Source organism: Lichenostomus cassidix, chromosome 4A (genome assembly GCF_008360975.1).
Source record: "Lichenostomus cassidix isolate B80296 chromosome 4A, HeHo_3.0, whole genome shotgun sequence".
NCBI classification, from domain to species: domain Eukaryota; kingdom Metazoa; phylum Chordata; class Aves; order Passeriformes; family Meliphagidae; genus Lichenostomus; species Lichenostomus cassidix.
This window is the reverse complement of record NC_139485.1, coordinates 15023994-15046050: the sequence shown is the minus strand read 5'-3', so window position 1 is coordinate 15046050 and position 22057 is coordinate 15023994. Positions and strand designations below refer to the sequence as shown.

At 39.3% G+C, this 22057-nt stretch overlaps 1 protein-coding gene across 2 annotated transcripts in view; it reads right to left on the bottom strand.

Annotated features, from left to right (window-relative positions):
- The window catches only part of LOC146437573 (connector enhancer of kinase suppressor of ras 2-like), a 163905-nt gene that overhangs the window by 10061 nt on the left and 131787 nt on the right, over positions 1-22057 (bottom strand). The window contains exons 16-22 of one of the 2 annotated variants that reach the window (XM_085060690.1): positions 21182-21230; positions 18644-18692; positions 17382-17557; positions 16623-16696; positions 11054-11125; positions 997-1067; positions 144-247 (exon numbers count right to left, since the gene is read on the bottom strand). In XM_085060690.1, the coding sequence (XP_084916816.1) occupies positions 144-247; positions 997-1067; positions 11054-11125; positions 16623-16696; positions 17382-17557; positions 18644-18692; positions 21182-21230 (595 nt within the window). The remainder of the gene's footprint in view (positions 1-143; positions 248-996; positions 1068-11053; positions 11126-16622; positions 16697-17381; positions 17558-18643; positions 18693-21181; positions 21231-22057) is intronic. The other variant, XM_085060691.1, reaches the window with a different exon arrangement.

The window sequence follows — 22057 nt, the reverse complement described above, 5'->3', positions numbered from 1 at the left end:
GCAGTAATTTCATTCTTACAATCACATCCAGCTTTGTTCCACCTCCTTTATGATATTTAAACATCCCAAACCAAGGGAAGTGCGAGTCAAGGCACAGAGATGTGTTTTGGTGAGCTACAGTCAATGCAATGTCAGTGACTCACTGAGGGTGTTCGGTGGTAGGCGTCACACAGCGTGGAGGAACCTTCCTGCTTCAGGGTGAGGGAGCCATCGATGTCGTCCTGATCGCTTTCACTCCAGTAATCTGCTGACAAAGCAGTCTGGGTTTCACTCGCGTGCTTTTCCACAAGAAATCAAATCCCACATTTTAACAACATCCTTCTAAGGCCAAGGAAACATCCCCCAGTCACCTACAGGGCTCGGCAGCCCCTGAGGAATGGGCTGGTGGGAAGGTGTGGCATTCAAACACGCAGTGAGTGCAGCAACCTCAGGGCTTTAGGGAATGTTACAGAAAGCAGCTTGGATACCTGACTCCCACTGCAAACAAAACCAACTTCTGCTCACAGACTTTCAAAGAGAAACCTCATTCCAGATGCTGAAGTGGGGCTGAGCCTGGACACTTAATTTAATTGGGCATAACAGGTTCTGCTGTGGGTGATGGGGAAAGGACAAGGCTGGCACCTGAGTTCAGGAGGGGCAAAAAAACATTGATAAAGCACACATTGCCCCTAGACTGTGATGTCTGCAATGGCTTTAGGGGGATGAGAATCCCTGAGGTCTGGGATCTGGGAGATCACACCTCACCCTGAACCCCACATTCTCTTTATCATTAATTTTAAATATTTCCTAAAATTACTGCTCAGGATTTTATTTTCTGGGGTGGTGGCACCAAAAAGTGTAGTTCTTCAAGAATATGTATTCTTATCAAAATTGATATTTGAAAAGGTATGGCCATATGTTGATAAAGAAGTCAGTTATGACTTCTCTGGCTTTGTTGAAATACTGAACAGATTTGTACTGTCTGCTCTCTTCTAATTATAATCACTGAAGCATTACCTTCATCTGGGTGAATATCCTTGTCATCAGGTGTGTAACCAATTGCTGCGAGACCCAAACGGTTCATCCATCTAATAGAATGATAAAAAAATGAGGGAGAGAGGTATTTAAAGGGACATCTTATGTAAATCTGAGGGCATGCACACATTCTTAACATCTGGAAAAGTCAGGAACAATGCCTGAAGCAAAACCACTGTTCAGGCTGTTAAACTGATTCAGATGTGTGGGGTGGTTGATGCCTGGGAGTGAAGGATGTCCCAGTCCAGGCACACTGCAGGTGTTCCTCTGCATGTTCACCTCACGCAGGATCAGCCCTTGGCATTTTAATCTGCTTCCTAGAAATCCAAAGAATCAGCACATCAATCCCCCTCATGTCTTCAGGAAAAGTGTGACACACACACACAACATGCCAACTTCAGCCAAGAATAAATGACATTTTTGTAGAGAGTGTCCAGCTCTGTCCCCACGTTCAGCAGAATGAAACCCTCTCCAAGCTGAGTGTGAGGAACACATGTGGAATGTTTCCCAGAGGCACAGTGTAAAGGAGCTTATCACATTTATTCTGATTGCTACTCCTATTTGTTTCAGGAAGTTGCCTGAATTGCCAAAACATTAGGAAATAAAATAGAATTGTCATAATTATTGTCTGAAAACCTACATTAGGAAATAAGTTGTATTACCTTTGTATCCTCAGAAAGCTAAAACAGCCTGTGGCAGTTTGGTTATTTGCTAGTCTGGATTCACAGAGCTGGTGACAAACATTTTGTCTTGTTGCGCTGCAGTATCAACATTATTTTCCCTTAATTTGTTTAATACAGGTTTATGGGTTTCTAAAAGAAGACTTGCTAAATTGCAAGTACTTCAACATTTGCATTTCACATTGGATGTGCTGGTTTCTTTCTTTGTCCTGAAATTATTTAGTTTGATAGCAAATAAGAGTCTTTACTGCATTAGGCAAATACTATAATTTATTTTAGGGAAAATACCTTTCAAGTTTTCTTTATGTAAGATTATGGGATGTTTATACAATATATAATTGAAAAACTAACAAAAAAAGGAAATTAACACCCAGAGGGAAAAGTCACTTCTTAATGTTCAGCAAATGGAAAATCAAGAATTATCTTATTTTCATCAACAAGGAGATATAACTGAAGAAAAAAAGCCCTAATAGTAACATCTATAATTCCTGGGATGATTTTAACCATTCCCTTACTTGGTGACCAAATTATTTACTATGTCATTAATTTCCCAGTATGTTGATGTGAGGGTTTATCTAGTAGCAGCTCTTTTTTCCTTTTTGACATTGCAACATCACATTTGTTAATTATATTCTTGGTTAATGACTATTATAATGACAAAACCATCTTTCAAAGACCTCAAGTCAGACATTAGTGAACAATACACACAATATCAAAAGGACAAGCTGTTTTGCAGATTAAAACAAGAAAACTATTCGCTGTAATCCTTTCCCACTTGTTCTGGAGGAGAAAAAAAGCTTGTAAGGACATATGTGACTGTTATTGTCCAGGAGAGCAGTATGTGGGAGATGTAGGCACAGCAAGGAGGCAGAAAATGAAGGAAGAGTGAACTCTCCACTAAAAATAGCGCACAGTTCAGCACGTATTGATCTCCTGGTCTCAGCAGCTCCGCAGAGGCTCCGAGCAATGATCTTAATCTGTACTATTGGACGTGGCACTGACTCACTGCACGGCCTGCAGCAAATCCTTCCACGGATCTTATGACTTTCCTAAGTAGCCAAAGGAGACAAACATGGTTACTCCTCACAGGGAATTGTGAGAGGGTTTAATTTACTTGCAAAACTATGAAAATAAAGCACTGTACAATCATATTGCTTTGCCTCTCAGTATTAAGCCAGAAGTGAGCAAATTGGAAATGAAGATGATGATTAGTTTTCCCAAATACCAGCAGCAGGGTTAGGACTGCTTACGGCCGTTGTTTGCATCAGCACGTCAATAACTCATCTTTATCATGAGGGAAGTACATTTAAAATGGATTAACAGATTTACAGAAGAGCTTTTCTACAGGGCTCCCCAGCATTGTTTCCCTCAGCAAACGGAGCGTTGATCGCTTGGCATTTGCTTCCCTTGCAAGGCAGATCCTTTATTGCAGCAATGGCAATGACATCATTCCCTGCTCATTGTTAGGCATTTGTATTCACCAGTTTTTCATCAGTTCTTCCCCAATTTCTAAACTCATTAGCATCGGAGCAAAATAGTTTCAGTCATACTTTGCCATATGCCTTTGGCAATTAAGCAGGATGGCTCAGTGCCTTCAACTGAGGTTCTTCTTAAGCACCAGCGATAAATTAGGACTAATTACCGTTTTCCAAGTTAAAACAGACTCAGCCATTTGGGTGGTCAGTGCATGGAAATTTATATTGTCTTAAATTTCTCCTGTTGCTCGTGGTTAATTTGAGGGTCTCAGATCTTGGATGCAAATATAGACACCAGTTGAAGTGTCAGGATTAACCTCCCAGAGCACAGGGACGTTCTTAGGATACCCAGAGTATCAGCTTTACACATATGGCCTCAATGGCCAAATCTGGAATTAGCTGAAGTTAATCTTCCTTCTCTAAGGCTGCTCAGGCTTTTCTCTTCCAAAGGCCAAGATCATCCCCAGCTATAGTTACAAGGACTTTCTTACCTCATTTACCACAATTCAGAGTCAGCTCTTTGTCAAGCCAACATAAAGGGTTATCTGATGACATTCAGTGGCTTATCATGATAAAATATCTTCTGATAAAAGAAATAGAATCTCCATTTTAGGTTTTGTGTTTTTTAAAAAAAGCATGAGTGAACGTTTTTGAGGTTAATCAGGAGGTATACAAGTGCTGAGATTACAGCTCATTTTCTTACAGTTAAGTTTTTTTTCTCCCAAGGAAATGCAAACTCAGTTCAAAAGGAACCCTGCATAAACTTGATGAATTTCCTTGATGAGCAAACCACTTCCATTTTTCAGAAAACTGCAGTCAAGGTTATAAAAAGCTCTTTGTGTTGAGCTTGGAAAGGCAGGCAGTTGGCTCTGAACTCTGCCCTGAGTGCCTGGTGGGCAAACGTTGGGGTCCAGGCAGCTACTGGAACTCAGCAAGCAGAAAGCTGGACTCCTTCCCCCCCAAATCCTACCTTTCTACTGGGAGAATTTCAACAATTCTTTCATTTTGATGATTGAACAACTTAAACAGCATGTTTCACTATGTTTGAGTCTAGGCCACCCAACAGAGCACGGGGTTTGCACTCTGGATGGAAATTGTGATGACATGAACAGCACTAAATGTCCCACAGATCCTCTGCCACAACATTTTACTTGCAATATTGCACAAATCCCCATAAGATATAATCACTGTCTTGCCAAGGCACGTTGTAACAACCTACAGGGGACCAAGAAGTGGGTTAATTGTTTTTCATTGCCTAGACTCCAGTGAACCAAAGGCAGGGAAAGGTGAGCCTCAAGTAAAGTCATCGAAATGCACAGCTAAGTTTTGTACTTTGTCTCAATTAAATTCTAAATAAATCAGACTTGGCTTTTAATTAATTCTGTTGGTTACAAACAGGCACTGTTGTCATTGCTTTGGGATAAAATAGGGCTGCCTGGTAGTATTTAAGTTAAATTTACTGAGATAATTCTGGTTATTACCCAGGGATTACAGCCCAGGGCTTCTTCTGAGAGTCAGATTCTGCCCCAGGACTGGGCTGTGATCAGTGGAGGCACCAGTGAGGAGCTGAGGAGCTGCTGCAAGAGGCAAAGCTGATACTGAGGAGTGAATCATGCCTGAAATGCCATGAATTGTCAGCAATCAGGAGCACATTCACTCACTGACAGAAACTGGGAAATGTTAAAGTGGGCCAAACAACTGGGAAACAGCTGCACATTGCTTTGCTCTCCTAAGGCTGGGTTAAAAACAAGAATATGCCATTCCTCGATGTGCAAATTAATAAATTTGTTTCCTGGCTGTTGTGGTTTGCTCCTGCTGAGTAAAAGCTGAGCCAGTCCAAGGTCAGTGTGAGGTTCTGGGAGTGAAGGCAATTAAAGTTTCCATCACTCTCACCTCCTTGGCTGTTCTTTTCTACAGTCCAGAGTGAAAAAGCACAAATAAAAAAATAAAACAACTTAGACAATCTCAGTTGTCATAAATCTGAGAGAACTATTTCGTTTAGTGTAGGAGAATGAAAACCAAGGGGAAAAGGATAACATTTTTTTTTCTTGCTATAAAAAAGGGGGAAAGTTACAATTTGTAGGCTATAGTTAAAAAGAACTGTTCCATAAATCCATGGAGAGTAGGTCAGAAAGAAGTGAGTTTCTGTGGCCCAGGAAAGTTTTATTTGCTAATATCCTCACTTATTGCACATATCAGGTGGCTGGTTATAGAAGAAACTATTTCATTTAAATGAAAATGTAAATAAGTTATATATCCTGAAAAGGTATAAATTCAAGGAAAAGTCCATCCACTTCCAATATAGTTGTTTCCATTAAATGTTCCTTTAAAAATTAAGTGTATGAAATCCTGAGTCATTAACAGATAGAATAAATACAATAGATTTCCTACCTTTCTGGCATCTTTTTATCATTAATTCTTGCCCTTGTACATCACCTTATCTTTGTGTTAGAAATGCTTCAGTGCAGAAATAGATCTTTCTTAATTTTTGAGATTGCATCTACACTTGAGATTATTTGGTTAAAAGGAAAAACTAGAACTAAAATGGAAGTGAAATTTCACTTGAATCAAGTTAAGTCTATTAAAATAGAGATTCCCTTGAACCATTCATTTCCTACATAGAATTTATTCAGTGCAGTTTATATTTCATTTCTGATCCAAAGCTTTTTTAACATGAGTGGGATAATCAGATTCCAGAATTCAATGTAAAATTCTTTGCAATACAGAATCAGATTTAAAGATTGATTTTGTACCTGTTATGTTGACTCCTCTGACCAGTCTTTCTCACTGAGCACCTGAAAAATCAATACACTTCCCCTTTGGGTCCCTAAGGTACATTATTTTCACTATTTTCCACGATTATTCAGGTAATATATTCATTTAAGAGAACAAAGGTTGCTGTAATAGGGGTGGCCGAAATGATGCCTTGATTTCCCTCCCCACAAAAGAAGCTCCAAACCATCTCCCAGTGAAGTTTAGCACTGAGCAGATCCTTTTCCATGAGCTCATCTCTCCCCCTGTATCAACCCTCAGCAGCCTCTGCTTCTGCTCTTTGATTTGCCACACTTGCTGGGATTTGTTAAGCAAAATCATTCATGGGATAAACTCTAAGTACTCTCTGATTTGATAATTTGACATGACTGTTGATCTTGTTTCATGCATTGTCTTCTTAGATTTGTCAGGCTGGAAAAATAGGAAAAAAGCCTGAGACAGCTTGAGAATTGACAAGTGAACCAATCTGTGCCCTCTTTGCATGTGCATCTACTTCATGCACTTAATGGGATTTTTTTTTTTTTAATTTTTACTTTTTTTAACTTTACCCTGTCAAACAAATGCACAATTATGCATCTGTACTCAGAAGTCTGGTTTGGTGTGGGGCTTTTTGGGTTGTTTTTGATTTTCCCCAGTGGATAACAGACAATAGAAACTCACTGCTTTTGTAGCAAATAAATTACCCTCCTGGTAACAGCATTTTACTGTACAAATATAGTTGTGTATCACAGAGGATAAAAGCTCACAATAACTGTGAGGCTGTTATTTGATACAGAACCAATAATAAACCCCAAGGAAATCTACCAAAACAGTCACATAAACTCACTGAGCTGGAACTTGTCTCTACTCAGTTATTCAAGCTTTTTCCCCAGCTTTCACCAAGTGATTGGCCCAAAAGAGAGCTCTGGAGAAAGAAAATATTCTTTACGTGCAAGAGGACTGATCTTAGCATGGCCTAATGTATGGGTGGAGCATTTAGGGTTTAGAAGGGAATCTTTTAAAGAAATGGGATTATTTACTTGTGAAATTATGTAATTCTGCTTCCACACCCTTTAAAAAAAAATCAGATGAAATAGGCCAAAAAATGTTGTTAAATGTCCGGCTATTTCATTATGATATTACTTATTTCTATTACTAAATCTTCATATTTGGCAGAAGTAACTCAGTATCTCCAGCATAACACCACAGCATGGACTGTGACTGTGCCTTCATCTCTGAGAGGTGCAGGGCTGCAATCACTAAATCTGCTCTATGAAATGGAGCTGAACTGCTTGGCTCCCAGAAGAACTCTATCAATTCACACTGGTACTGTTGACAGCAGAATTTGATTAAGTTAATTTTGTAATTTGAACTAGTGCAGAAAGCAGTGCAGATCCTGCCTCCTGCACGAGGGATGAGCTCCCCCCTGAATGCTGATGGCATTGGAGAATCACAATTGTTCATTGCAAACTCCACCAGCCAGAGGGATTCAAACTGAATGAGGGGGGAAATGGTACTTGACAGGTCTGGAGTAAATTATTAATAAATCCTAGAAAAGAGGAAATTTGGAATATTCCAGCTCAGTCCTAGGAATTCCTGGTGCAGTATTTTCCCCCAACAGGGCACAGCAGCTCCACTGTCACCCTGCTCACTCCCATGAACATCATGGTTTCACCCAGTCCTTGGGGCCTGCAGCTAATTCTGAGCAGAAAATTGTTTTACTTGTGCTGCAACTTAGGAGCTTTTATGTGAGAACAATAAATTAGAGGGCTGACGTGGCCTTGGGCACGGATCTGAAGCAAGTTTATGGGAACATAAAGGAAGAAGGGAAAACCTGCTCTTTATGTTTACTTACAACACCATTGGGAACCTCCATTTCAGAGATTTCTATTTGAAAAATGCCTTTCATGTTCTGCAGAATTATCTCCTGGCTTTTCATCAGGTATGGGACTGAGAGTAAGAGCTGTGTAACAACTTACTTAGCTCTGTTTGATAAAGAGCTGTTAAATCAGGCCTGGCAGATCTGACAATCTCCTGCTCACTTGTCCAGTTTAAGAGAGAAAATGTCTAATAGGGACTCAAGTCTGAAATTTTTAGTTGCCAAGAGCTTTTCTTAGGAGTTAGTTTATATAAACTGGAGACAAAATACACTGAAACTGTAAAAGATGTATTAATCCTGGCTCACCATCTGATTTGGCCAAGACCTGTCAAGGAGACCAACATGCCTGAAATTTAAGGGAGAAAACTGAATTAACTTTACTATTAAACAGGATGATTTAGGGAAGGTCTTGAGTAACTCACTTGGTTGTACTCCATACATAAAAATAGATAGGAGAAACCATAAAATTTGCTTGTGGTCCATAGAGAATTAATTCAGAATACTTCCATTTTCAAATGGTTCTATATTAAGAGAAATATTGTGCTATAATCTTTCAGGTCTTGGAAGGTATAGGAGTGATCCCTACAAAAATCAATCATCATTCTCTTTCAGTAGCAAGTATTTGTTATATTTCTTGAATGAACGCAAAAGATTCATGGGAGCTATTAAAATTGCAGAGTTAACCCAGTTATTCAAATCAAATGTGATCACATTATTCAGCCTAAAATAGAAACTTTGAAAAATTTAATATTTGGAGTCCACGATGAGATTGCAAATGCACTGCACTGCAGACTTCCATGGCATGTAAGTTTTAAATAAAGTAGATATTGTAAAACAACCGAATATTAAATTCGATGCTAATTAAAGCCATAAACAGGTTATATGTGGTGTGGTAGGAGATGAAGCACTTCTGGGAAATAAGGCCTTTAACAAGCTTGGAGTATCAAGCTAGAGATGAGCTCATCAAGTTCATTATTAATTCATTTCTAAGAACACAGCTCTGCTCGTGTAAGACCTGACAAAACAGCACGAGCATGAATTTTGCAAACCCGAGTGGCACAGCAGGCAAAACTCAGCCCCAGCTGGGTGTCTGGGTCTGCTACAGAATAATCTATCCCTGCCCACTGGGGTCCAGCTCTTCCTTCAGCAATGTGGGGTTAAAGGCACATTAAGATATTCTGGAGCGGAAAAAAATTATTAAACAGTGAATCTGAGGTAAGGAACTGTAAAAAGGGCTGTTAAAACAAAAGCTGGCTGTAAAGGCAGTTGAAGGAAGGGTAAAATTCCCAACATAGTGAATGAAGAATGTTCCTCTCCATGCTAGAACTCCTTCACTTTTCAGCATGAGGGATCTCCCCTTCTGTCAGCACAGAAAATCCAGCTAAATTCTGCAGTGAAAACAGGGGGGGGAGATACTATGCAAAACTTTTGCCCTATTTCCTCATATTATAGGGTTGGCAGTTTGCTGGGAAGAGAGAGATTTGTGAAATTAGTATTTTAAATGCATTTTTCATCTATGAATCTTGCCTCCTCATTTCCAATTTCACACAGGATCTCTGGGAGAAGGAATTCCAGGAAGCCTGTAAAAGCTGCAGGGGTGCCCAGGGATTTTACAGAGGTAGCAGAGTTATCCATCATTTGGGTGGGAAGTGAATTCCAATTGCTCTGCAGGGACAGCATTGCTGAAGGGAAAATACTTCAAGTAGAAGCTCAACCTTTGCCTTCTTCCATGGGAAACAGACCCAAAAAATCAGGAAAAAAGGCTCTTGTAAATTCCAAAGTAAATGATGTGAAGGATGGTGTGGTATGAAAAGCCATGCTGGCACCTTCCCAGCTCTTCTCTGCTCAAAGGCCTCATTGCCATACAGGCAGCTTAGCTTCCTGGGCTCCCCATGGAAAAATCAATGGATGCTGTAAAAGCAGTGTATTGAATGTATGTCAAGACTTGCTGGTTCTCCTTGAGTCAGAACATTTTATGTATGATTTATAGATATGATCAATGGCACTTCAACAAACAAGAGCTACCCCAGCAGCTGAAATCAAGGGAGAGAGCAGACTGTAGAGTTAAACCTGCAGAACATCATTGCTTTAGTTTTGTGCAAACAAGTCTGAACCGCTACAGAACTGAGAAATGCAATATTAACAACCTGGAAAAAATATTTTCCAGCAAACTTGTACCCTAAATGTATCCCACTCCTGAGAACTGCAGCTCATCATTGTCATCAGTGGATGATGAACAGGACTGAACTGTTTCACTCCAGCCAGGCTCACACCCCAACAATTTCCTGAAGGGCCAGGTAAGCCACAGAATATAAATGTTCAATTCAGCAATCATTTTTAGGCCTTCATATTCCAAAGAAAAAAACCCAGCTGTATCTGTCTTTCCAAGCTGGCAAACAGCAAGAAAACTACATCCCAAAGTTTTAGTTATCTGTGCCAGGAAAGATTTAAGACTTCTTAGTATGGTGACCTTGTCCCAGGTGTCCTTCCTTTCCACCTCAGCTGGGAAGAAACAAAATTCTGATGTCACAGGAGGAGGGAGGACATCTGACTCTGCCTTTTGGGATCTAAGGCCACATCCCACCTTCACCCCAGCTCTGCCTTCACCCCTGAATCACAAAGGAGCAGCACAGAGTCCTTTGGGTTAGAAGAGCTCCCAGGAGGTTCTGTTCCACACCCTCCCACGGCAGGGCAGCTTTCATGCTGGATCACCTTGTCCAGTCAGAAGTTGGGAATGCCCTCCCAGCACATCCAAGGACATTTAAAAACTCATTGCAACACCAAAAATGGAACTCTGCTCACCTCTGCTCTGTGTTGAGATGGTGATGTGGTGAATAAAATTAATTATTGCTGATTACACACATGTCCTGCCACCTGTATGAGCTTTGGTGTGGGTGCACAGTTTTATATACCAGAAACACTGATGATCCCACTAAGGCTTCCAGCCTTTACAAAAAAAAAATCACAAGGCTGATAAACCTTAAGCCCATTAACAAAATGAAAAATTCTAATTAACAGAGACGAGACCAACACAAGTAACTTTTCCTTGCAGAAGTTAGATGTGTCATGGAGGAAAATGTCAGCAAAGTGAGCCACAGAATGTAACGTATTTACTAAAATGAATGGAAGAGCAATTCCTGAGAGCACCATGAGCCAGCATTCCATCAGGCTCCAGGAGTATATTCCAGTGTGAGATGAAATATTGAAGCAGCAGGATAAAGAACATCCCACAATAAAGAGAACACATAACTCACCTGTTCATCTCTTCAAGGCAGTCGGTTGCGAAGTAGAAGCTCTTTATTTTGGGGTGACATGCTTTGAAGGCACTGTAAAAAGAGCACAAAGAATAAAAACCACCTTTTCTTTCAAACAATTTGTCTACAAATACACCAGATTGATCTGCTCTACAATTCTTCTGCATGTTACAGGCTTCATAGGCATTTGTAATCTTCAGTCTGAATTTTGCTGCCTAAATTTATAGATGGATTCCTCCTGATGTGATTTCATCTACATTTGTGAGCCTCACACTTTGTAAAAATTGCAAAAGCCCTTGAATGACTTAAAAATATAAATCCTTTCAACAACCGCTGGTGTTCTACATCTAAAAAATTCTTGGGTGAATTTGAAAGTCTTATTGAGTACATTCAAGTACACCTTAGTTGTATTCCAAAGATCAGCTGAAGTAATAAGTGTTTGATCCCCCTAGCCTTCTCATAAACCCCTTTAGATGACTGTTTTGTGTTCTCCAAAAAGAAATATAGAGGGCTGCCAAGTTGACTTAGAAATCACTGGAATAATAGATAAAAATCAGATGGCATGGGTGATTACAGTTCACATAAAATGCTTTTTATTAATGCTTTTATGTGGTCTAATCCCTGAGCTCTCCCTTGGCTGAGCAGCTGAAAACCGCTAAGAACAATAATCACATTTTTTACAAATTTTTTTGTGTGGCTATAATGAAAAGGAGTTTTGCTATCAAGGAAGGCAGAAAGTCCCAGAATTAAAGACTATTAATTTGATTAGCTGGCAAATGTTAAAAAAATGCCACACTATCATTCATAACATTTATGTTAAAATACTGACATTTATATGGTAATTACCAGATGTAAGAATTAGGTTAGGAATCATTACACGTGGAATTATGAAGAACCTGTGATGCAATGTTTCCACTATTAATAGCTTAAATGCAAATGAGTGTTTTATTAATTACTATGACTTATTGCAGTTTTTCAGAAGCAAGATGAAAGCTGAAGAAGCTTCACCTGGGCACAGTGATTTTTTTATATCTATAATGAATACAAATGCATCTGGTAACAGCTTTCCTAACAAAACTCCTACAGCAGATTTGTATTTCTGTGCAGTTTCCTTTTCCATGAAATTAGGGGTATAAAGGGTGAGGTTATCTTTGCACAGAGGGCTATCATTAAATATTAAATTCCATAAAAGGAGACTGTAGAGATATTTAAGTGTTGCTTTGGCATCTGGACAGTGGTAATTTCCACTGCAGAGCCTCACTGCCCTGGTTCCTGGAACTTTGGAAATAAAGGCAGTGAGTGACTCTGAAATCCCACACAGGGGTTGGTGGTGCCCACTAGATGGCATAGGCTTGTTAATTATCTCTCTTTTGATCATTATATAAATGCAGTTTTAAGTATGCTCTGATCAAATTTATGCTTTCTTTTAACTGATTAGTATAATATGATTTTGGTGTTAAAAATTCTTATCATTCTTAGTCTTCTGCCTTTAATGTGGAACTTTTTAATCGCCATATGCCAGCAGAGTAGCAGCAACTCCAGCTGGTTTGGAAACAGCTGATGCCTGTCTGGGGGTAAGAAAGGTGAAATAGTTTTATGTATGTCTTTAGACACATGAATTAGAGTAGCACATGGCCCATCTTTAATTACACAGTGATTAGCAAATACTGTATCTTCAACAGCAATTCCTTGCAGAACTAAATTTTTAATGCGCAGAATAGAAAATCATGACTAAACAAACACTCCTGCACAGTTACACTGTTGGTCAGAACTCTGTGCAACATCTGCACCTTCTCCTGCTCCACTTGCCCAACCATCTCCCAGTGGGATTGGCTCAGATTGGAGGGGATTAGGTGGTGGATCTAAAGATCCTAATCCTCTTGGCTAATCCTGAGAGAATATCACATGATGAAGTTTCTGCTCGTAAATAGGATTATTTTCCTAGACAGGAAATTTAAATAGATACAGGCATTCAAATGCCAATATTGGGGTTTCAAGTCAATGTTATAGTGGGTCGAATTTAGTGTGATAATCAGTTTAATTTGGCTCCACTGTGCTCTTGTAATGTGATTTAATCTATGATTAGTGCATCATTTTCGAGTGGAAGGTGTCCCTGCCCATGCAGGGGTGGAATGGGATGATCTTTAAGGTCCCTTCCAACCCAAACCAGGCTGTGATCCTATGGTTATTAGAATATATATTCTCACAGGAGCCCTGCCTCAGTTAAAGTACAGAGAGGTGAAATCAGGACTGTGCAACAGGTCAGGCTCTGTCTGCAGGGCTCCTGGCTCAGCTGTTACAGAATTTGTGAACGTGTCATAAAATGCAGAAAGAGCAAGAATTTTGTCAGGGGTAAATCAGTTAAATGCTGCAGGTTTGGCTGCTTTTGCAAAGGAGTTCCCACATGCCAGGGCTCTGCAAACAGACCTACTTGTTACTATATGAATGTTCTTAAGATCTTTCTCCTGATGTTGTGATAATTTCTTGAGATAGTGAACATTAAAGCTGCAATAACCTATTGCAGTGTTACATATTTGCAGACTGCAGAAAGCAGATCTTTATTCTGTGACATGGAGATCCCAGCTCTGTGCAAACTTGTGATTTAAATGCATTGCAGTTCTGTGTCAGAGCTGCAAAACATGACCATAAATCCATCCTCATCTCCCAGCAGTGTCACCATTATTATTATTAGGGAATTGTTTTGATCTATTCCTAGCATTAGGAACTGGAGTCTCCAGGGAAACAATTTGAGATGTATAAATATGAATAATTCAGAAGAATGATATCTATATATTTACATTTGGCTTGGTTTGGAGGGCCCCAGACTGGCTGCAATAATCAAGATATGGAGTAGTGAGTGCCAGTTAAGGAATAATCACTTCATCCACTGTCTGCTCTCCAGTTAACACAGCCCAGGAAGTTTTTTCCCTGTGGAGCCCACTGGTGGCTCAAGGGGGCTTTGCTGTCTGCAAAGATTTGTCAAGTTCTTATCAGAAGTAATAAAAATACTAAAACTGTAGTAATATTTAACCTATACCTTCATGCCTGCCTGTACTACATCAATGACATTTGTACAGAACTCTGCACACTTTCAATATGAAGTGCCAACACTGTAGCATATCTTTGATAAATTTAAGACCTAAATTTGCATTAACTAGGCAATGAAAATTTTCACTAGGTGGAAATTGTTGAAAGCTCAGGCAAAGCACCAGTTGATAAGGATTAATTATACCTGTAGCTCAATTAATTCTTATTCTTGGGGATCAGCGTCATCATGGGGCATTATAATTATCAGTATCTTTGAAAACAACACAATATTCATGGCATGCCACAGCATACAAACTCAAATAACTATAATTTCTCATACTGTATGATCATTTTTAATCAGGAGGATGCAGGTGCTGCCTAAAAGCAGTGGAAAGTTTTTCAGTGGCAATGCAAAAAGCCTCTTTTCACAGGGACAAGGTCATTCCACGTCCAGCTATAGCCTGGAGAGCTGAACCAGTCTGAGATAATGCCATGGTTCCTGGAATAATCAGGGAACCTTCATTAAATGCATTACTGAGGCAAATCATCAAACCACACCGAATCATGCATTCAGTTATATATATTCTTGTGAAAGCTTTCTTAAGGCTATTCCATTTTGTGCCATGGACATCAGGAACACTCAGGCTGGGGAGCAGAACTCCCCATCTGACAGAACAGTGGGAGAGAGAAATCCATTAATTACTCCAGTAAGGCTTTAAATCATTTTGTTCAAAAGGGTTTGAACATTTCACATCAATAGCTCTGAAAATAACAGAGATCTGAGGGGGAATTCAAACTGGGTTCCAAAATGTTTTTAGTTTTGCACTGGGGAGAGCTGAAGGAAAACTGCCACTGTGATTTTGGCTTTTCCATGGAATCAGGCAGTGGAATGATATTCACTCCTGTCCTTGTAGGACAACCCTGAAGAGGACAGAAAGCTTTCCAGATGTGCTCCCAGGGGCTGTGGGTTGGAGCTGGCTGAACACAGATAGCACATTCTTGATAATACTGAATTTCCCATTCCTACATCCTTGGTAATACTGAATTTCACTGCACTCACTTTCAGGTAAAACAGTGGCAAATGTAAGTAGCAGTTTTCAATGATGGGGGAAATATATAAATGGGAGTCCTTGAAAGAATAAATCAAATAGAAATTAAGCTCAGGAAGAAAGGGAATGTACTATGAGCATCTTCATTATACTTTTACCTCTGGACTTTCCTCTTTCTGAAAGGATTCAAAGCCTGAAGGTTCTCAGCTTTCAGTCGTGTGCAAAGTTTTAGTTAATCGGACTTTTCCCTGTGCATATACCCTCCAGAAATCCTTCTCTAAGCTGAGTTCTGAGGGATTGTGTTCTCATGCTCTGAGGAAAGCTCTGGAAGCTATTTCTAGCTGTGCACAATGACCTTCTGTTTGATCTTGGTTAATTCACTGAAATCTGTTAAGTGCTTTATATTCTAACAAAAGGGTATTATTTTTCCTGTATTTCTGTTCAATATCATTATTAATATCTACTCATTGCTCCGAGGTATTTATAGTGCTCAGTTCATGTTTAATTTCTATAGTGATACCCTCAGCTGAAAGGAGAAATAGAAGTATAAATTGCACTGTCTTGTACTTCTCTGACATGGTAATAATATCCCCAGACAAGAACAGGCAACTGAAGAGGTTTGATTTTCTGATGAGCAGTCTCTATTGTAAGTCATATCTTCAATATTTCTATTGTGCATGTGCTCATAGTTGTAGGACTTGTTTCCTCAGACCAAAACTGCATTCAGTCATTGGAAAAGCACAGGAAAAATCCAGGATGCTTAGTCAAAAGTAGGAAAGCATACAGAAGAGAAATGCAAATAATTGAGGAGATACCAGCAAAGTGCTATTCTCAAAGCACTGGGATTGTTCTGTTAAACCTGTTGATTCCAATCCCAAGACTGTTTGGAAGCAATTTCCAATGAGTGTCTGTTATTAAATATTCCTTAATTGTGGAAAGCTTATAATGTGCTTTTTACTGGAGCAGAATGTAAAAGTAGAAATATGCACAATAGCAATAATGCAGTGTTCATTTTGCATGTGGAACCTAAATATTTTAGTAGTTGAGAGCAACGCAATATTGGGGATGTAAAGCTTCCTCCATAAAAGTGAAAATTAAGATTATATTCACCATCCCCTGCTATGATATTTGTTATGTTATTTCCTATGGGAAAATATGGCCCTACTGAACCTGAGAAACTTTTATCTCTTTACTAAAGTATTCATTGCTTTTTAATTTATTTATTTAACTGAAGCTGTAACTGGACTGTCTGGAAAGCAGATTAAAGAGTTATTCAATTCATTTTAATCCAGTAAATGGAATTTACATTGCATTGTATCTTCTATAATAAAGAGAAATACTAAAGCTTAAGTGGATCTATGATGTGATATTTACAGATTTCAAGGTTTCTCTGAGCAACTTCCTTCTCTGCACTTTGCAGGCATTCAGTACTATGTGTAATAAAATTCCAGAGCAATCCTTTAGTTTGTAGACATAACTGACACATTACTTACTGTTTTCGTCTGCATTCAATTGCTCTGTCTATCCTGAACTCAGGTAAACTAATGAATCCTTCTGCTTTTTCATCCTATTGAATGAGAAGAAAAGAAAAAAAGTGACGTTGAAAAAGAATACAGAATTAGAGAGAAGTGAGCAGCAGCACTGGGGTGCTGCACACAAATGGAAGAGCAGCACTGAACCATTTTGGGCTTCTCCCCTCTGTTATTTTCCCTACATTTATGCAGATTGCACCAGCACAGGCCCAGGGGCTTTCAGGAAAATTTCACCAAGAACAGCATTTTACACACGAGAAACTGCAAACTCCAGACTAATTCAGCAAAAAGCAAGAGGAACATCTATATAAAAATAACTTCCAGATAAAGAGATTTACAAATTCGGATTTTCACATCTGTTTCACATAATGCTTAACTAACACAAATGGTTACACTTTACACATTCCCCCCAAATGGAACTGGGGAGGGCTGAGTGTGAACACTGTGTTTGTCCAGCTGAATCTGTGGAAAAGGATTAACTACAGACATATTCATTCCTTGAAGAGTACTGTGAACATCTGCTATTTTATTGAGCTTGAACACGGACTTGGAGACTTTAAAAAAAGAATTTCATTTGAAATATTTCCAGCCAGAGTGCCCCAGACCCAGAAATTAAAGTGACAGCTCATCCAACCACGCAGTAAATAGACTTTTACAGTAAAAAGGATTCTAAAGCTTAAGGTTTCACTTTTACTTTCCCCAAGCATGGTGTCTACTTACATTCTGGTTTGTGTACCAGTACAGGGATGAATCCTTCAGAATGAACCAGTACTTTTTCCATTTCTGGGTGAAATAACCTTTGGCATCCTTTTTCTTCCAGAGCCAGCCCTCGCAGTCGCCGTGCCCCAGGTCCTTGCAGGAGATGCGCCTCCTGCTCACGCTGGACAGGGAACTCCCTGAGACACCAAGGGCATGGAAAAGACACACTGAGAGAGGGGAAAACTCTTCCATTTCAGCCAAACACTGATTTTTAATGATCATTCCTCTCAAAATCCTCCAAGCCAAATCCTCGCCAGCCTCAGAATGAATGATTTCCAAATTTGACAATGCTCTGTAATTTTGGTTCCAGCGTGAACACAGAATAAAAAGGACCTGGTTTATGCAATGGTTTATTTAATCTCTAGAGGGTTCATTCCTCTGAGGGTTGCATTTTTTTCTGATTAAGATGAGCAGCATCATTCCAAAGTAAAAATGTATTTATTTAGCCTCAATCAGGAGCTCAGAGTGTGACACAATCTGTACACAGATGCAAACACTACTTTTTTCCATACATCTTCCCTCTAGCAGCAGAAGCCCTGTCAAATTATGGGAATTTTTAAACCAAATTTTTATAGTCAATAAAAAAGAAAGATTGTTCACTTCCATAACAACGCACATGCTCACATTATTTTTATTCTGAAGTGAACAACAGTATTTTAACTTTACAGCATCCTGTTAAAGCCACAGCAGCAAAAATAGGTTTTTTTTCTTGGTGTTACTTCAATAAATCATAATTGAAAGGCTTAAAAATTTAGAGTGCCTTGTAAATATTAATAAAACCAGGGGTTTTTAATAAATATGGTATAGTTTTCTTTCCTGAAAGAAAACTCGGGGGGAAATTTCCTTAACATACCAGATATTCTTTTTCTGTGAAAAATCAAGTTTATGATGCTACAAGAACTACATTTGTCCTACAGCTGTGAAACAGGGAAGAAATTTAGAGAACATCAAAACACCGTCCTTTGTTCTGCAGAACTCAAGTTCTCATCAATTTGCTCACAGATCCTACCTGCCTTCTTCCTAAGGCAGAGGAAATTTTACCACCCAGCCAAGCAATATTATACTTATTACATTTATTTTGGTATTTTTAATTTGGCATTTTACTTCATTGTTTACCAAAATTTAGAAATGTTTGGATTAAGTTGAACTTTTAATACAGATCACTTATTATCAGAGGAGGATCCTCTTTTTCTAGTTTCAAAATGTTAACTGAAACAAGTTACCTTTTGACCATTTTCTGCTTTTTACCCTGAGGGAAGCGTAATGGAATGACTGTAAGGAAAAAAATAAATAAATTATGAAACACCAGTGCAAGCAACAGCAGTAACATGTCAGACTTTCATTCACTCCCATCTCCAGGGCTATCACAGCATCAGTTACCACAAGATCTCCCTAATGCCATTTTTCTCTTACTACTGCATAAAGAAAACAACACTCTGCTAAACCTGCAAATTAAAATACCTTAAAAAATATTAATTACAATGCAAATGAAAGAAAATTGTTCTTTCTTTCTTTTGTGACTGTGTTAGGAAATTGTTGCAGATTCGGAAAAAAAACCCTAAAAGCATCTCATTGTTTAAACCTAAAACCGGAGATAGTACTCAAAAACTGGTAAGGATTTGCCTCCAATAGATAAATGCTGAAGCTCTCTAGAAAATAAACAGGTGAAAGCAAGACTCCAGCTCCAGAGAGACAAAGTTCTATTTTAAATGACAGTAGCAGAGAGAGGAGTGGGTTTGGACATTCCCAAATTTTTTGTACCACTGGTGTGATTTTGTGGAAGGTTTGGTGGGGATTTGCAGGAATCAGCAGTTCCTGCCTCCCCTGGGAGGTGGCTCACAGGGCACCAGCTCTGTGCTCTCCTGACCTCAGCCTGCTCTCCCAGGCAGCCCCAGGACATGGATGTTCCACAAAAACACAGTAATTCTGGCAGGGAAAGCTCAGGGAGAGCCTGTGCAGTGAGTCTAACAAAGCTCACACCCTCCCTTTGACTTCAGCACTGCAAAATGGGGCTGTCCGTGCTGAGCAGGGGAGAAGGCAAAGATTAATGGTCCTGTGCTGGAGGAAACGCAGCAAAATACAGAAAATGAAGTAGCAAAAGTCTGAGAGGAAGCATCAAATGGGCACAGCAGCACTGGGGGTTTGGTTGATGTATTGCAAATCGCAGCAGCAATATTGATCAGTCCTGCTGTGTCAACTGGAGGTCTGTGGTGAGTGAGCCTGAAACAATCTGCTCAGTGCTCCTCTTGCCAGAGAAATGCATTAGGGCAAAGCAGGTGTGATCCTGAAAAAAGACATCACCAAATTTGCCCACAGTTTAGGGTAGAGAAATAGGGTGGTGGAATAAAACCCTATAAGGAAACGTAATTACATTTAAGAACTGCAAGACAAATGAAACATCTGGAAGAGATAGACATTAGGATATTCAACAGAAACTGGCATGCATCATTTAATAGAAAAGTTTTTAAAATAATGGAAAAAAACCCAAGCACAACAAATCAAGGAGAGCTGAAAATATCTTTATAAATAATAAAAAAAATTCTTTTAAAAAGCTAAGTTAATTATTGTTACTGTTTTGTTTATGCACACATAGAATGTATTCAAAGCAAGGAAACTGGAGAAAGGGAAAGGTTTGCAAGACCTTGGAAATCAGTAGTTAATTAGCACTGCCAACGTAAAAATTCCAGCTCCATATTCTGGGAGATAAAAGAAGCACTATAATATAATTAACTTGGTGGCAAACACTGTAAGGAAACAGTCAGAACTCGCAACTCCAATGACTCAGAGTTGCCATGGGAGACAGACAGATGATGGGAGAGCTCACTGGGGCTGTCAGCCTCTCAGTTCTTATCTAAAAACCACAACACAAGGGCAAAGTCAGAGAGTGCACAGCCTGCCACCCACCCAAAAACCAGCCCAGTGGAAATGAAAAAGAAGTGCTGGAATGGAATGGGTGCTCCGTGAAGGGAAATTGAGGAGAGCTGAGTGTAATCAGTGGGTAGGGGAAGTGCTGTCACAGAAACACCCAGTGAAAAGCAAAACTGGTTGCTTGTATCCCAATAGTTTGAACCTCAGGAATTTTTAGGGAAAACTGTTAGGAATTGAGTCATCAGAGCCACAGAAAAGTTTGGGTTGGGAGGACCTTAAAGGGACACCTTCCACTGTCCCAGGTTGCTCCAAGCCCTGTCCAACCTAATCAGTGCAAAAAGTGCTAAGTCAGAATGAAGAATTTACATTCTACAAATGAAGGTTCTGTTGTTTGTCCTTTGTATGAAATAATTGCAAAATGCTGAATAATAAAACAATGCCCAGCTATTTCCACTGAAAATGGAGCATCCCAAAATTGGTACCACAAAAATATCTGGGAATCTTAATCCCCTGTCTCCTTATCATAGTATTGCTACTATTTAAATGTTCTAAGAGTTTTAAAACTTTTCTTTGCCTTCAGGGTAAGCCTCCCTCCAGAAGTGCCTTCCTCCCCAAACCAGCACATCCTTCAGAACACATACCAAAGTTTCCTAAACTTAAATTCCTGAGTTCCTAACCTTAACTAAAAGTACTGCAGACACACTGACCTGTTGTGGTTGTAGCAGCCAATTGTCTCAACATGAAAATTACTCCTAAATTTTTGGTTTCGGCTCTTTCATAATACATACAAATGTCAAGGTTTGTGATATCTTAAGCATCTTTAAAAAATATGGCAAAGAATTGAACAATTGAGGAGTTTTTCGCTTATTTAAAGCACATTTCTAAATCCTTACCTTCCTCATGGATGTGCTTCCTGGATGGTCAATGGCAGAACTTGCATATCTGGGACAGAGAGAAGAAAGATGTCAAATAACCACAGGAAAAAAACCCAAACCTGATTACATAGTGCTTACACTCACTCTGTGCATTTCTGAAGAAATCTACAGCATCCTGCAGCAGAAAGTTCTGTGACGTTTCGCTACAGGATGCCACAGATACCAAAAATTGACACTTTAAAATGCAAAAATGCTAACTCTGATATAAGTGAGATTTCTCCTGGAGAACAAAGCAGGGCAGCAGCACCAAAGGCTTTTCCTCATCCAGTGCAAACAGTGTTGGCCACGATGGAAATAGGACACTGAATCAGGGTCAGATTTGTCTGATCTGGCACAGGAATTCTTAAACACACAATTCCCCCTCGTGCCTTCAAAAGTAAGGAAAAGGAGAATCCTTAAAACTGTGGATATTTTTGTATATGTCATATAAATAGAAATGGAATGTAAAAATGGGAAAGTGATTGAGGGGAAAAATTAAAAAGGAATAAAAGGATTGTAGGCAATTTAGCATAAAATTTTTACTTATTCAACCCTACAATTTCCTCAAATGGATTTCTGAGCTATTCCTATTTGACAGAAACCTGAAGGACTTAAGCAATGTTTGTTGTGACTTTGGACATGCTCTGCCTATCTGTGGGGCACATATTGGAATTTCTGTGGATGAAAAGGTCTCCCTTTTATCCATTTTTCTGAGCCTGGACTAATACACACATGTAGCATTTGGGACTCATCTACCTGGTCACAGCAATGCATTTTTAACCATCTTACCTGGATCCATTATTTACATTTAGGTTATTAGAACCTCCACCACTTATGTAACATATTCCTGCTACA